This window comes from Colletotrichum siamense (assembly GCF_013390195.1).
Source record: "Colletotrichum siamense strain Cg363 chromosome Unknown KSG_Cg363_contig10, whole genome shotgun sequence".
In the NCBI taxonomy this organism is placed as follows: Eukaryota; Fungi; Ascomycota; class Sordariomycetes; order Glomerellales; family Glomerellaceae; genus Colletotrichum; species Colletotrichum siamense.
This window is the reverse complement of record NW_023501023.1, coordinates 1,798,450-1,814,652: the sequence shown is the minus strand read 5'-3', so window position 1 is coordinate 1,814,652 and position 16,203 is coordinate 1,798,450. Positions and strand designations below refer to the sequence as shown.

Here is a 16,203-nt window from a genome sequence, read left to right as displayed (position 1 = left end):
CTCTCAAAGAGTCAAAAATGTCCATTTTCAGCTTCTCCTGAGTGACAAAAGCCTGACCAAGAATGTTTGCGATGCCCACCCGACTGTTTCAAGCATCTTTTGGGATCTTGGGGCCGTCGTTGAGCCAATTGCGAAACTCGCAAGCTTTTCCCTTGTCACCTAGTAGACCGGGATCTTTCACAGGGGATCGATCACCCCTTGTTCTGCCCTCGTTGCAGCCTCGTGGAGAAGCATACCTAATTGACTTTATTCTGACCGCCGTTCAGTCAATCCGTGGTTGACTGGCGTCGTTATGTATACATCGGGTTTTCTCACGGGCTTGGGATGTTGTGTTGCTACTATCATTACTCGCCCAGTCACAAAGCGTTCTTCTTACTGGTCTTCTCCCTTATCTTGATACTCGGCCGATCGCCACCCAGCATCGCACATTGCCATGCCCCTTGGTCCATCTCGCCCGCCTGCCATCAGCGAGTGGCCCTGTATCAAGTTGACCCTTGACACCCGCTTCTATGCAGCAAGATGCACCGCCCCCAATACCTGCCAGCTCATAAGTTTAGGGCGCCAAAAACGCCATTCTATATGCCCATTGCCCCCAATCAAGACGAGGCAAAGCGTACCTCCCTGTTCCGGTCCCCGAGAAGATAAAGAGAATGGCTCACGCGCCCACATCAGCCAAACAAAATCTCCACAAACTCGTCCATGAAAGTAAAAGCTAAGTGAGCGCTGACAAGTAGTTAGCCCATTGCAACCAAAAGCGGTCAGAACAGCTACTTACTTGAGTCTTGAATTATTAAAGGTTGCAAAAACACGTCGGCTGGCTGCTTGGGCATTGACTCTACCGACCACACTGCCTGCCAGGTCTGGTACAAGTGTTGCTAGCATCAGGCTGGCTTCTGTGCGTGTCTGCTTCTTTTCTGCTGCTGTCCTTGGCAGCTTATTCTTGTTCATTTGTCCACCGGGCCACATGCTGTCTTGGAGCAGGGCAATATACTTAAGAATCGCGTCCTCTTGAACCAGCACTTTGACGTTGTCACGTACTTTGCGTTCTATGGTACCCCCGAGTAGTTGCTGGAGAACCACAACGACTGCCCGACCGCGCAACCAGTTGTTGCCTCGATTGAGCTCGAATACCTCCAGGAAAATGTCGCAAATAGGCTTGATAAAAGACTCGAGCTCCTTGTTCTCGAAAGCATTCAACTCGGCCTCGGCCTCGGCCGCATTGACGCCATCTTCGTTGACTGGTAGGGGCATTGCGTTCAACTGGTTGGTCGCTGCTGCAATCAGGTTCTGGCCCGCTAGCGAAAGTTGATCCAGGACTGGAATATTGCCAAGGATATCCTCCACACCGTCCGTAACTGAGTCGTATAATCGCGTTATCATGTCTTTCTTGTCCTCGCGGTCCACTAGATCTTGACCCTGAGCAATCACGCTTTGAGACAAGAACGCTCGTAGATCACGGCTCCGGCAAACTTCCGGTAGCATCAAGAGTTCGCGAAGATACTGCTCCAACGCAGCCCGTCTTTTGCGCAGAAACTCGCTCTGAAACTTCATGACCATTCGTCGTCTGGGAAAATCGAGGTTGCGAACGGATGGATACCTCGACCGAAGCTTTTGGTGTAGTTCATGGAACTCGCTATATCGGCGAGTGATGATCCATGTCGCTGCCGGCATCTTCTCTCCAGCATCCCGCTGTACCTCGATTACATAGAGAGCGAACTCCCTGCCGTCATCTTCACGTCCCACCTGAATGGCTTTGATCTTGATCGTGGAGCGGCCGTAGAGGCTGTTGTCGCTTTCCTGTACTACGTACTGCTGTCTCTGCAACTCTTTACGCCGAATTTCGCGCTGCAGACTTGCTTTGGACTTCCTTAGAATACGTAATTCGGCTGTGTTGTTCGTGAGTTCGGCCTTCTTTGTAAGAGATTCGACGATGGCATCTTGCGCTACAAGGCGATCAATGTCGTTAGACAGCGCTGTGATAGCTTCCGCCAGGCCCAGGTCTCCGGGCGCGGCTTCGTGAACTTCGTCCTCCACATCCATCTGTTTACCTCCGCCATCGTCATCCTGCTCGTCAGAAAGATACTTGTCCTCATCTCCGAAGAGATCATCGTCAACGAAAACTCCTATTCGAGAAGCGGCGCTTACGAGGCCCAAAGATGACAAACTCGGTCTCTCGGCTTCCTTGGACGACTGTGCCGGCCTCGGCACGTCGAGTGATCCTCGATGGGAATCATTATCGCCAGAGAAGAGGCTTGAGCCTGCATCTTCAGCCCCGAATAATGACGCCCGGAATTCTTCGGCTGTTTGAGGTCGGTTATCTTCCATGATATTATTTAGAGCTTCTTCCATAGCTTGAACCACAGTGGTATCGGGAATAGGATTGCTGGCTTCCTGGTCCAGACTCTGCACCGAGTCCATCATGTTTTCGTGCTCAAAGTCTTCATCGTCAAACAACGGAGTTGGTGAATCGTCGTCTAGAGAGCGTCGCTGTGCCGTTGCCGGGTCAAGACCGCCGCCGTTAACGTTGGAGATCCTCAGATCCGACGCAGATCCGGCTCGCTTCGTCGTCGGACGTGTTAATCTCGGTGCAAGTCTTGCAACCGCATTCGGCTTGGACTGGTATGATTGGGAACTTCGGTGTATGGGCGGATGGGCCACCGACGAGGACGGCTCAACTGAAGGGACAGCAGTGACAGCTGCAGATGCTTCCTCGGCTGCCAGGCACTTGTAAAAGAGGTCAGACTTCTTGAAAGATTGAAAAAATTGTGCTTGCATCCTCTCCAAGACCGCTGTTTGCGCTCTCAAAATGGCTCGCCGGGCTTTGTAGTACTGCTCTGCAGTAGCCGACTTGCCGGCGCTCAGAAAAGCCCGAACTTCGTCCCGAGTGGACTGCGACACCTTCAATTCAGCCTTAGCCAAGTACGCGTGGTCGATTTGCGCCAGGTCTAGGCGATCAGAATCGGTCCACATGGACAGATTCAATGGGAGCTGCTCGTCGTCCTGACCTTCATCCTCCAACGGGTTGCGGAAGCCATCAACCACCAGCCAGAACTGAACGAGAGGCATCATGCGATGACGATCCATGAACTCCATGAAGTAAGACAACCCTGATGCATCTCGGAGCAGCTCCACCAAAGAGGCATGCTCAAGTTTTGACACCGCCTTGGTATTGCCTGCGGGGCGAGGAGGCAAGGCGGCTGCGTTGCGTCTGTCTCCTCCCGCCGCAAGCACTTGAACGCGCTGGTCCAACAGCCTCTTACCCATTTCCAGCCGGCGAAGATACACCTGGTCCTGGTTGTCTTCTAACGAATCTCGTTTTAGTTGACTAGCCACCTCGCTTCTCAGGCGCCTCGCCTCCGAAAGATTGTTTACTTTTCTTATGGCGCGGATGAACTTCTCAAACTTCCGTTCACTGTCGGTGGGCGAAAGTCGTGGTATGATTGCGGCTTTGCCCACCCTCGGGGTTGGCGAAGCATGCTGATCCAGCGCAGCCCTGAGCTTGCGGACGGTTGACCGGTCCTGCAACATAGATCGACCATAATTCTCCATAACTTGATTCCATGTATCGGGTTCGGCCAACATCTGAAGCACGGGAAACAGCACAGCGCATGCGACAATTTCTCGAATTATGGTGGAGACGGCGCGACTGGCGAGCATATTAGGCGGGAGGACCTTGGGCAAGATGCCAGAAACCATTTTTCGAAGATAATCTTGCTGGACGAGCTTGGTATCGGGAAACGACAACGATGCGGCAGGGTGCAATCTTCCATCCTTGTATTTGGAAGCAATTGCCAAGTCCAACTCCTCTGATTCCGTCACGGATCGGTTGAGCTTCCTCCCCCGAACCGAACGTTCGGCATCGTAAAAGTCGCGGAAGTGAGCCGTTAGCATTGGGACAACACGAGTGGTGACAATGTCCACCAGATCAAGCTCCAACAGCCTCTCTCTGATGTTGATAAGAGCATCGCGGATAGCTTTGTCCACTTGGTTTGCAAAAATGGGGTTTTTGCTGATGTTGGAGTACCACGAGGTGACAAAGTCCCGAACGATAAGACCGAGAAGATGGTCAAGAGCTTCGGATATTCGGGGCGAATCGGGGTCGAGGGAAACTTTCGAGTAGGAATGGCGTGTGTAAAGGTCGGCAACTTCGCGAGACCAGGCTTTCGGCGCAATGAAGGCGGGCCCCTGCGGACGAGGTGATCGATGACAGAAGCTTCGTCTAGAACCTCGGGACGTGAGGAAAATGGCTGCTAGAATCGAAGCGACGGTCAGAAGAGCTCCTCCCAAGAGGGCATATCCGATCCATCGCAACGTCGGCGCCCAACTGACGGCGTAGCCCCAGGCAATGAAGCATGTGATGGCGGCAAGGATCAGGTCTCTTCCTTGCAGGGCCATAGTCCAGATTGGTATTGAAAGGCAGCGTGTCGTCGCTACATCGTTCGATGTTGATATTTGCGGTGCTTCCGGAGCTGTGTTTGTTGACGAACGAGCCTGTTATCGATTAGGGAGTATGCGGACGTCCAAATCGACACGTGGATACGGTATCGAGGTACGGTGAGGCACTGCCTAGGTAAGGTTGAAGTACCTTTCAGGTTACCTCAACTGCGTGCATAGCTTGTCCCCTGACCAGCACATCGCTGCAAGATGCCTGCCGCCTTACGCAATAGAGCGCTAGGTAGCACTGTAATGGAATATGCATGTGGCCGAATGGGTCCGTGCCCAACGAAGCTTTGCGACCGGTAACATGAATATGTAATCCGCGAGAGTATTTTATAAAGAAATCACTCGTACAATGCGGATGAACCATCCGTATCAACCAGTTATGGAACCTAGTATGACGCTCCTCTTGGGTATCAATGAAAATGTTTGGCATTCAGGGCTGTGCCTGTTGCGCCCTGCCCCGAGTCCGTCGCCCATCCTCGTTTTAACGCCATTACCAATTACCAGGCCGGGTCTTCCTTTCTGCGGAAGAGGGCAACATGCTTCTGGCCTTGATTCCGCGCCACTTTCTTTCCCTCCTCCGTTTCGGACCTCATGACCTTGACGCACTCGTCCGCTTCCTGCTCTTCCTCGGGTATGCGCTCGAAAGATGGATGGGCGCCGAAGTGCTCTACCATCCACTGGTGCAGGGGCTCGACGTCTGTAATGGTGTACACTATGCCGCCAGGCCGCAACGCAAAAGCATACTCTGAGTTGAGCGTGGTCGAAACGATCCTGGCCTTGTGTTTCCGGGCTTTGAAGTGAGGGTCCGGAAAGCAAATGAAGATCTTGGAAAGTTGTGCCTTTTGGAAGAAATTGGGTAGGAACTTCATGCTGTTGGCCCGGAGGCAGCTGATATTCTGGTAGAGTCCAGTGTCCTCGTTCTGCGCGCGAAGCGCTCTGATCCGCTCTTGTACATACTCTGTGACCGAGGTCCGAATCTCGAGGCCTGCCCAAGTCAGTCAACCAACAACTAAAGGCGTGCGTTATTCACATACCAAGAGCCAGTGTGTCTGGCAAGAGGGGTGCCAGGGCCACAAGCAACCCTCCAAACCCACAGCCAATGTCAACAACCTCGACATCCTTCCGCATACGACTCGTTTGGTTCGTTGAAATGGCCTGAGTATCTGTGTCGAGGGATGTCGCTGCCACGGGTTTGGATACCAAGGGGTGGTCTTCTTGGACGGTGAATGCGGGGTAGTATTGAGTCCAGTCCATCTCATTCGGACCAGCTGGGCTGACATGCAACATGCAATTAGTATCATTGTCCATGGGCAGCGGACCGTTGTGCGACTCAACTAGACTAATTGATGATCTGAGAAGGGGTTCGCATGAGCTCTTTGCCGGTAGAACTTCTTTTTGGGCAACTCGAGCACGCCTTCTTGGCTGCGCGCATTGCGATAGTCTTCGCGTTTCTGGCTCTTTGGTTTGTGCGTCACTTTGCCCATTTCGTCGTTTTCGCTCCGCGGTTGGGGATTTGTCAGGTGCTTGTGGGAGAATGTTTCGATGTCGCAAGTCTCTTCGAATTTGGCTTGTACGATTCGCGAAGGACGTGGGGTTTGGGTTTTTTGAACCGGATGTCACAGGAAGGAAATAAGTATAGAGAGAGCGAAGAAAAAGAGGAGGGAAAAAGCGTCAGGCAGAAAATTGCGATGCAACTCGTGGTGCAGTGCTATGTCCATGGAGGGGGTTCGTAGGTAGGTAGTGGGGTATCGCAAACGGAAGGCGGTCACACACCCACCCCCTGAAGATGGTGTACCTACAACGGATGCGCGCTGAAGGCACTTACCAACCTGGGAAAAGAGGAACGCACTTATCCATGCCTCCCGTGTCGCAGTTGCTGCTGGTCGGTCAGTAAGGTGCCTAGGTAATAGAAGGTGCCTTAGCTACCTGGGCTACACTTCATCACGGAGGCGCCGGCTAACCCATGCTCACGCAAGCGCGTTCTCCTCTCCCTTGGGTCTGACGTGACATCTCATATTCCACCATCAACTTCCTTCCACCTCACGCGGCTCTCACCTCATTCTCTGGAGAAACATTGAACTTGCCAGGTCCGATGGTCAACTCATCAGCTGCTCAAATAATTGTCGTTCGCCCTGAAGTTTGTTATCCGCCGTACATGCGTTCCTACACACTCACTTCCCTCGTCTGCTTGCCTTCGTTCGTCACCCGCCGCACACGCATCTAGGTACCTATTACCACTTGCACCTACCAACCTAAGTCATATCACCGAAACCCCACCACTTTCTTTCGCCCCTGTTGCAAAAAGACGTTGGCTGCTTGATTTCCACCCGATGGGGATGGGATCTCGCTCGCAGCAAGCCTCGTGGTACGACACAATGATGACTTACTCGCTTCTGGCCCCGGATTACCCTTCTCTGGTCAGGTACATATCAGGCGCTTTCGTAAGTCTCACATTGAACATCCCCGTCGTGTCAAACCAACCAAGCAAACTCCAAACTGACGAGACGAGACGATAGATTGCGCTGGGCCTGTTTTTTGTGGTCCCCATTGTCCTGTTGATTGGATTTGACTTCGTTGTCTGGGTCTACCGAATCTGCTGGAGTCGCCCCTGGCAGGAGTCAAGAAATGGTCAACTCAGACCTCCCACAGCTGCTCGACATGCCCCAGAGACGGCCGATGGCCTGACAGATGTGAATCAGCGCATGAAGTCTGCATAGTACCAGAGGCTTGACGGGCAGGCGTCGTTATCATCGTTGTCGTCGTCCTGCAGTCGCGGGCTGACCAACACACAAGTAAATGGAGGAGGCCGTTCGGTTTTCGGAATGCATTAGGGCTCAATTGACAGCTTTTACAGGAGTTAGCGTTTACAAGAGCATAGTTACCATGTCGAGTACGACTGGATATACCTATGCACGGAGCAACGTTTATATCCATTCCCTGTTGACGTGAATTCATTGACTTCGCTTAGGCTTGTCCCCCTCCGTCCTGTATGGTATTGACCGTAGGTGGAAACTTACCCGAGTGTCTAACAACTAGGTACCTGTAGATGAGTGATTGCTGGTTGTCTTTACTTTAGATTGGTACCTTACCTACGTTACCTAGGTAGGTAGCAGTGGTAGGTGGTATGTAAGCCCAGCAAGAACCTCAAGGCACCTACACAGTGTATAGACCTAAGTTACCTAAGGTGCCTACCTTAGGCACCTAGCCTAGGCGACCTAGGTACCTTCGGTGCCTTCCAAGGCTGGGTGTGGGCCACTCCAAGCGCCACACCACGCTGAAGGTGCCCAGAGCAGAAGCGCCTGTGGACTCTACACGACAACCCCAGACATCTTTCAACACCCCCCCAAACAAACAGACTTATCGTCGCACTTCATCGTTTGTCCTCGACGGATGTGGGAACAGAGAATCGCACCCAATAGCTCCCGAGTACTTTCCGATTTGCAACTGCCTCAGATCTGACTTCCTGCCGGCGGCAAATCATCATGCCCCAAGACCCAAACCTCTATGGGCAACCACTGCCTAAAAAGCGCAAGAACAATATGGCTTTGAGCAGTTCCATGGATTTCACTGCCCAGCTGTCCTCTATCATATCTGGCCCATTCGACAACGCTCCTTCGGTGGCAAGACCTCGCCCGTCGCGGACCAAAGACAACATCTTCACTGGCGCAAAATCGAGGCGGCAGAACGACAGCCCCGGCAAGGCGGGCTCGTCCTCCAAGGCGGATTCCACGAAGCTGAAGCTGAGGGATCCTCTGGGTACCGACGAAGAATCCTCAGAGCTGGCCCGCACCCGGCGCAAGATGGAAGAGAAGGCGCGCCTGTACACCGCCATGAAACGCGGTGATTATGTGCCAAAGGAAAACGAAGCTGCGCCCCTGATCGACTTTGACCGAAAATGGGCAGAAGCCGAGGCAAGAGGGAGAAAGGACGACGATGAAGACGCTCTGAGTTCTGACTCCGATGACGACGACGACGACGACGACGACGATGGTGGTAGAGAGAACGCCAACCAGGGAATTGTCGAGTATGAGGACGAATTTGGGCGTTTGCGGCGGGGCACCAAAGTCGAGATAGAACGTCTGGAGCGACAACGCCGCCGGGGCCTTCTCGGTGCTGAAGAGCTCGAGCGCATGTCTGCTCGGCCTGCGGCACCCGCGAAACTTCTACATGGTGACGCTATTCAAACCATGGCATTCAACCCGGAAGACCCCGAGAAGATGGAGGAGTTGGCACGCAAACGTGACAGGAGCGCCACACCCCCCGACTTGAGGCACTACGATGCCGATAGCGAAATCCGAACCAAGGGAACGGGGTTCTACAAGTTCAGCAAGGATGAGGAGACGAGGTCTAAGGAATTTGAGAGTCTTGAAGCAGAGCGACAGAGGACAGAGACAGCGAGGAAAGATCGTGAGGAGAAAAAGGAGGCAAGACGGAAGGAAATAGAGCAACGGCGTAAAGACGTCGAGGCGAGGAGAGCCCAGAAACTCGCTGATAGCTTCCTGGACGATTTAGCAACCGATCTCAAAGGCTAGTTAGTAGATGATAGTGTAGAAGCGTGCTCAGGTGGGCTGCTCAGGAGGATTTGAATGTTTGAATTGCCAAATGACGGAACTCTCATTTGCCCAGCTTCTGTATTCTTTTCATCGAAAATTTGAACTAGTACTAACAATATTGTTGACCGTGCAAGACAAACCAAACCTGCGGCATCAAGTCTTTCAACAGTGCTAAGCCAGCCTGAGATGAAAATTTGCTCCGATATCTTCTTTTGCCTCGAAAGGGCTGTTGAGCCCTTGCGGGCCCTTTCCTAAGTATTCCGCCAAATACACATATATATACACAATCGCCAGCCTACTGCGCCGGATGAACGAAGCCCACAATGCTCGTCCAGGTAGATATCAAACGCCTTAAAACAACGCAAATGTAACAACAAGGCCTTTGGGCCAATAAAAGATGGTGTAGTACATTAAGCCGTGCAATAATAATGTTTTGTCATGGCACATCGTGACAAACGCTGGGTGTTATGTGAACCACCAAATGCAGCCACAATCACTCAGCTGGCTTGTCCTCGTCGGCCGATCCCGTGATATCAAAAGGCTGTCTTCGTGGATCCAACGTTTCGAGTCGGCGATAGCGACTGTCTGCCTGTTCTCCATGATCATCACCTCCACGGGCTGGCCTTCTTCGTTCAAAACGGGAACCGTATTCTCTCCGTCGTCACAAACCTCAACCTGTCGGCAGAAGGCATTCTTGGTCTCGTCGAGGGATACGCGACGCTCTTCGAACTTGATGACCTGTGGGTATGGCGGAGGCGGAGCTCGTCGTGGCTTGTCGGTGGGAACCGCGGTGGAGAAGGTGCTCGTCGCCAATCCGTGGCGCACCAAGAAAGGGGTTGAATTGGGTGGAATTGTGGCAGCTGCTAATGGCTTTGTCGTCGACGTTGGCTTCCGTTGATAGCTGTTATTTTGTGATGGATAGACGAAAACTTCGAGGAGAGTACCAGGCCAAGTGCAGATCCAGGGTCTATCACCGGCCTGTGCTCCCCTCACACCCTTCCTGCTAAAGTCTCCGGACCCAGGGGGAGGGCCATTCCACCGCCTTTTCGCACTTGGCCTAGCAGTGCTGACACCTGGAAATCTGTCCTCAGGTACGACGACGGTTTTGTTGTATGTCATTTGAGCAAACCAGGCGGCACCCCTACCAGGTTCAGAAGTGTCGTTGACCAGCCGCATCTTCAGCGGGTCGATGATGAGAGGCGGTTGAGTGCCCCAAGCGAACATATTGAGTTTTTCGTCGGTGTGGTCGCTGTCATTGAACGTAGTAAGTTTTAAGGTGTAATCAGATATGGGTAGTTCGTTGGCAATTCGAGAAACGCCCATGACGTAACTAGTAAAAGGGATGTTACAGGTCCAGGCCTGCGATTGTGTCGTATCGTTGAAACATGTGCTCGGCGCCTGACTAGCGATCAATGGGGGCAAGCCAAATGTACCGATCTCCATTGAAGGCAGGTCAGGTGGAAGAGTTGCCAATGGTTTTATGTCAACCGTGGCAGTTGGGATGACGAGGGGAACAGGCTCATCATCTTGATGACGGCCTGGTGGTTTCTTATGTTTGGCAAAGAAAGTGCCAATGACTGCACCTAGAATAATGCCCCTGCGAAACAAAGTTAGTCGATAGGTTCACATGAAAGCCGAATCCCACTTACATCAGCACCAACCCAACTGCCAACAAGCAGATCGCCCAGTAGGGGATGACGCCAAACATTCGTTTCTTGGCCCTCTTCTGCCACTTGCGATCGGTGGCCTTCTCGGCGTAAGCCTCTGCAGCAGTGTTGATTTCGTGTTGGCTTGCAGTGTCTGAAGTCAAAGTCCTTGATGACATGCGCGACGGCAAACGAAGGTCTTCCCGAGACTCAAACTCGGGGTTTCTTGTTGCGAGTCCGAGACCACCAGCGCCGGGAATCACTGCAGGGGGGACAGAGGCTGCCATGACCGTTACCGTGTTTTGTGGTTGTGATTGTGATTGCGGTTGCGTTTGTGGTTGCTGGCCCGATGATTGTGGCGAGAGCTGCTGGTGAGGTTGATCTTGGTGCTGTTGATGATTTTGCGACTGAGCCTGGGGCAGATCGCCGGGCTGTTTTCTCGCGTACGCCTGCTCTGGGTACCTGGTGTATGGAGGGAGCTCTTCGGTATGCCCCAAGGGACCGATCAAGTCGGCAATTTCCTCCCCTTCGGGTCCCATACGTCGCTGATAGTTATCAGAGCGTCCGAACCCAACGGGAATGCTGTCACCTTCACCGGAGTCCACCGGCACCGTGTTCTGTGTGTAGAGAGTGTACGGATGGGTCGGGCCACGGGGGCCAGCGTACGACCGTTCTGACATACGGGCGGTGGATGACGTCGCCACACTGTTTGTTCGCTGGGGGTACATCTGATACGGGTGCGAGGGGCCAGAGGGGCCGTCGTAGGGACTCTCGGAGCGCATTATGGGCGAATCGGTGGAAGCGCTGGATACGCGTGAAAGTGCGGTGCCGGTCATTTGGCCGGTGGAACCATCATGACGAAGGGCGAGAGGGTCGTGAGAGCGTGGAGGTTTCGCGATACTCGAGGGTCGGGCAGAAGGTAGGGCTCGATGGGTAGCGGCATAGTCTCGTGACACAACCGCCGAGCCAGTCGAAGGGTTTGTGATCGAGGGAATGGGTGGATGGGACGCAGAAAGATCGGCTGGGCGAAAACCGTCAGATAAGCCCATGGCGGCAGCCAGGTCGTACTCGTCGTCGTCGCCGTCGACGGTGGTTGATTGCCTCGCCGACATTCTAAGGGAAGCCCTCCTCTCGTTGCCCGCTTTGTCATGAAAAGGATCCATTGTGATGTTGTGCGATGGTCAGGATTCAAATCGACGACGAGCTGCGGCGGTTAAGACGTGGTTGCACCAATTTCACAACATGGGCGTCGGCCGCTGACCCCAGAGGCCCAAGTCCAAACCCAACCTCAACCCGTGATTCCTCGATGATACCGCTCCGAACCAGTCGTCGCTGAGAAGAGGTGGACAGTTCGAGGATTGAAGCGTCGGGGTGTGGACGACTTAGATTGAAGAAAAAGGTCGTGGGTGGATGTGCAATACGAGAAGGGAAGTAGTATGGTCTTGGGAGGAGGAAGGAAGGATAGTCAGACAGACCGGGCAGTAGTGCAGGACAGGACAGGACAGGACACAGTCGGAGAGAGAGGCGAAGGCAAAGGGCAGGGCGATGGGGGGGGGAGAGAGAGAGGAAGCGCGGGTGCGGGAGGGCACTACTAGACAAGGTTGGACGATTCAGGAACAGTTTGGGTTTGGGGTCCGACACGAAGCGTCCAGGCGCATGATTGGTGGGCTCAGGGGAGGGGCCCTTTTTTCTGTGTACCGGGCGGCGGAGGCAGGATACCCAGGGGCCGTATTCAGAAGTACTATGGTAAGAACAGCGACGAGGAGCGAGTCCGCTGGAGACTTTTCTGCTAGAAACGACCAGGGGTGTGAGAGAGACGGCGAGAGAACCAAGGAGCGCGGTGCGTGAGGGATGGGAGGGGGGGGGGTGATCCATGGATGGATGCACTTGGGAGCCGTGCCGTCTCTGGGTGCATTTGTGCAAGGAGCCCTGGACGAGGCCGAGGACTGGGGGGGACGACTAGGAAGGTATCCGTAGCCTGAGTAGAAAAAAGTCTAGACACACGGAGAGAACGGGGAAAAGATACACGAGTGATGCGCCGTCAGCAGCGGGCGAAGCAAGTACCTATTGCCGAGCGATACCTGTCCCAGCTAGGTAGGTAGGAGGTACTATGGTGGTATGGATAGAACACTCGGCACCTACTACGTACAGAAGCACCAGGCAGGTAGTCAATGTTTCCCTGGCTCGCGTCGGGTGCAAGACCAAGACCAATGGAAGACCAAGAACAGCGGCAGACCGACTGACTCTGGAAGGCGATGCCCGTGCCTCGTCGGTGAAGTGATGGTCATCAAGACAAAGAATCTCAAAATAACGACAGCTTGCCTGCGGAACGCGCTACAGAAGACGATGCAGCGGGAGCCAGAAAGCCCCGCCGATGCTCCCTGGAAGTGCAGGCGCGGGCAACAGTGCAGGTGCAGGTGCAGGTGCAGGTGCAGGTGCAGGTGCAGATGCAGGTCGTGGTGCAGGTGTTCGTTCGTGTGAGAGAACGGTGGGGATATTGCAGCATTGGCGTCTGGAGTCCACAAACGCTAAAATAAGTGAGCCCACTTGGACGGAGAGGACGGGCGAGAAACAAGAAGGTAGGAACTCTCTCTTTTTTCTTGTTCTGCTTCTCCGTACCTCACACTACACTACCTTACCTTAAGGTACCTTGAGGTAGGTACGGATACCTACTGTGCGCAGTGCTGCGTACATAGTGACGGTATCTGTAGTTCATGGAGCTGATTGCCCGCGTGGATGCCATATGAGGTGCCTCCTCTCTACGAATGGTCGCCCAAGTCAAGTACACCATCCAGATGAATCCAGATCAACATGTTGTGACATCTAGAAGAGCATTAATCAGACGGGAGATCCCCGTGTCGGCGTGAGTCGATCTACACACACAAGACATGCTATGATTGCTGAGCCTATTAATCTCCGATCTTGGGCGACTCTTGTTTCGTTGCGCTGAGAAACAGCCACAGCCACAGCCCGACCAGTGCTGACAAAGGAAGGCTCCGAGGTAGCTCATGACACCCGACTCGGTGGAGGAGAGAAGGCTGCAGGGAGGGATGAAGAAGACTTGCTCGGAATGACGCTGTCACAACGGAAGGTTTCAGACGTTTGGCAAGCAGTGGGGGCTGCTTCAAGTGCTGCGTGTGTTGTGTGTCTGGCCAAAGACGACAATGTCCAAACAGAAACGCGAATGGGAGCAGGGACGACCGCAGATCTCGGTTTTGAATGCTGGGGCAGACCATGGCGCTAGAGCCCGTACTGGCATAGTGTCGCTTCCTTCGGCACGAGCACTGTGACAGAGCCCAGGTAGGCCCCTGTGCGCTGCTCACTGCGCACTGCGTACATACCTGAGGTAGTAGTCGGCCAAGACCGCATCTCAGGCAAATCCTACGACTCTCCAAGAGATGGACCGAAACTCAGAAGCTGGTGGGGCCCGGAGACAGATGGTCCAGAAAAGCAGGTAGAGTAGTGACGGGCTGTGGACCGGGACTGCTCACTGCTTGAGAAAGTGGAAGCAGATCCGCCGAACGGCGACTCAACCTAAGGCAGCCCGGTTGCTAACACAATGCCCGCGATAAAAGATCCGCCGTCACGTACCTGGGCTACTCTAAGGTTACTTACTGTCCCTCACTGGCTCGCTAGGAAATGAACCCTGCTTCTCAAATCCCATCGCCAACGAAGCTTTCCACGTTGCGGACATCCAACTAAGTAAGGTATGTACATAAGGTCTGCTTAATTACCAGCAAGTAGGATTCAACCAGTCGGGTCCTCGGACGAGTTGGACTCCAGTGTATCCGTACCTACTCCAGTCGGTGGGATCCACCAAACATCATTGGGTATCCCATACTTAGCCGTCGTTATACTAACAAAGTCCATGTCTACCTGCATGCAAATGCTATGCGTGTACTGTTGAGATTCAGTAACCACACAGACACCTATCGCGGCAAGAATCCCATCTCATCACAATTGTGCCCCGTTACCGTCGCCAGCAGCACTACCATGTAATAGTACATCTATTTCACTTCTAACTCTTCACCTTCAGGCACGGTGTGGCGCATCTCATGCTTTAATTCGTCTCAAGCCTCCCCATTCATCACCCATCTAACTGAATGCGCGATGCCAAACGTTCGTGTTACCCCGTCTCACGTCTTGCATGCATCCGCCTGCTTGCTAGCAGGCTGTCCAGACAGGTGAGTGACCTGGTGCTATTTTGCTCAAATCTGACCATGGCACCTCGGAGATCAACATCGCCGTGGTCTCATTCGCCCGGAAGCCAACATCGGTAAACTTGCGGTGGCTTTGCTGGGGCGGAAGTCCGAACCAAGGCTCGTCAGCGCATGTTGCTTATAGTCTTTTTCGTATGGCTGTCGGAGCTCGTACGCAGCTGTCTAGGTGCACTTTCCCCGGCAGGATGTGTGCTGCGACTGGCTGCCGTCGACGCTGGCGCAGCCCTGTTTTCGTCTAGTGATCCCCCCATTTCGACCAACCTACAGCTGCACGTCTAGATGCATCGCGTCTGGCTCACCGAACGCCAGTGACGAATGGTTTTGGCCGGCTACCGCTCATGCGCTCGCAGCCTCATGTTCACTCCGAATGCTCTGCTCTGTAGTCTACCGGTAGTTGAGTCTGGAGATTGGAGGCTGGAAAGTCGCAACAGCCGCAGGCTGCGATTCCGCTGCCCATATACCTTCGATACGCATTGTATACTAACTTATGTCCGTTTCCCCTGATTTTCCGAGGGCGTACAAAGCAACACAATGGCAGTAGGTGTAATGTTATATTGTCCTGGCCCCTCTAATATATGTATATATCCGTGCGACGCCTTCAGCCTCGATCCGTACTTGGACAACTAACTAGGGGTCAACACTCGTGCGACTTGGGCGTGGGTAGCCGCTTCATGAGACCTTGATCGGTGTTGCCCAGATATCCTGCCATTTCACATGGTAGGTAACTCGTGTGCACTTTAAGTTGTCTCAAAAGCTTCTGTCGAAACAGCTTTACTGGTCAAACATGTGCAGGGCTGCCGTGGAAGTAGGGCGAAATGGCTGCCTTTTCACGGGAGGGTGTTGTACCCCGCATGGGACACACACAGCAGCGTAGTCCCTCGAGTCTCGGGTATATCACTGGTTCGATCTCGAATACATCTCTCGTCGCCGTGATATGACGAGGTACAAATCACCTCGAGTCCCCTTGCTTTTGCACTTGCATCACGCACTTTAACACGTATGGGCCGTTGACCCCCTCGGAGCCATGCACCAAGATGAGGCGAGCAGCATCGACCAGCAGTGGATTTGCTCACGGCCACGCTCGTCCCCTCTATCTGCAGCAAGAATGCAACGAGTATTTGAGAGGGCTCTTCCCGGGGTTCCGCTGCTTGTTGCTTGCTTCGTCTCTTGCTCGGTGTTCAGCAAACTCAGCCCGTCTTAGTAAGGGTTTTGCCCATACGGTGCCTCCGGTGCCTTGTCTTCTCGCGTCACTACCTGCCGGCGCACCTTCGTCCCATCCCTCCCTTGCAGAGGTTTCTCTCTGCTGCTCTTACTCCCGCTCCCGCTCTCGCTTCTACGTGT

The 16,203-nt window shown here is 53.6% G+C and overlaps 5 protein-coding genes across 5 annotated transcripts; 2 read left to right on the top strand and 3 right to left on the bottom strand.

Moving 5' to 3' along the window:
• Positions 1 to 668: 668 nt before the first annotated feature.
• snx12 (Sorting nexin-12) lies at positions 669 to 4,395 on the bottom strand (the record flags this gene model as incomplete). Its single annotated transcript, XM_036646237.1, has 2 exons — positions 669 to 723; positions 776 to 4,395. 2 exons carry the CDS (start codon positions 4,393 to 4,395, stop codon positions 669 to 671), a joined length of 3,675 nt encoding a protein of 1,224 aa, XP_036488546.1.
• Positions 4,396 to 4,940: 545 nt separating this feature from the next.
• On the bottom strand, positions 4,941 to 5,697 carry TRM8 (tRNA (guanine-N(7)-)-methyltransferase; the record flags this gene model as incomplete). Its single annotated transcript, XM_036646236.1, has 2 exons — positions 4,941 to 5,428; positions 5,478 to 5,697. 2 exons carry the CDS (start codon positions 5,695 to 5,697, stop codon positions 4,941 to 4,943), a joined length of 708 nt encoding a protein of 235 aa, XP_036488556.1.
• A 1,121-nt stretch (positions 5,698 to 6,818) lies between these two features.
• On the top strand, positions 6,819 to 7,321 carry CGCS363_v014386 (uncharacterized protein; the record flags this gene model as incomplete). Its single annotated transcript, XM_036646235.1, has 4 exons — positions 6,819 to 6,884; positions 6,960 to 7,133; positions 7,182 to 7,235; positions 7,298 to 7,321. The coding sequence occupies 4 exons, from the start codon at positions 6,819 to 6,821 to the stop codon at positions 7,319 to 7,321; spliced, it is 318 nt and encodes a 105-aa protein (XP_036488555.1).
• A 604-nt stretch (positions 7,322 to 7,925) lies between these two features.
• Positions 7,926 to 8,975, top strand: CGCS363_v014385 (Coiled-coil domain-containing protein 174; the record flags this gene model as incomplete). Its single annotated transcript, XM_036646234.1, has 1 exon — positions 7,926 to 8,975. The coding sequence occupies one exon, from the start codon at positions 7,926 to 7,928 to the stop codon at positions 8,973 to 8,975; it is 1,050 nt and encodes a 349-aa protein (XP_036488715.1).
• A 486-nt stretch (positions 8,976 to 9,461) lies between these two features.
• Positions 9,462 to 11,805, bottom strand: CGCS363_v014384 (uncharacterized protein; the record flags this gene model as incomplete). The annotated part of the gene is made up of 2 exons (XM_036646233.1): positions 9,462 to 10,593; positions 10,646 to 11,805. The coding sequence occupies 2 exons, from the start codon at positions 11,803 to 11,805 to the stop codon at positions 9,462 to 9,464; spliced, it is 2,292 nt and encodes a 763-aa protein (XP_036488553.1).
• Positions 11,806 to 16,203: the final 4,398 nt, after the last annotated feature.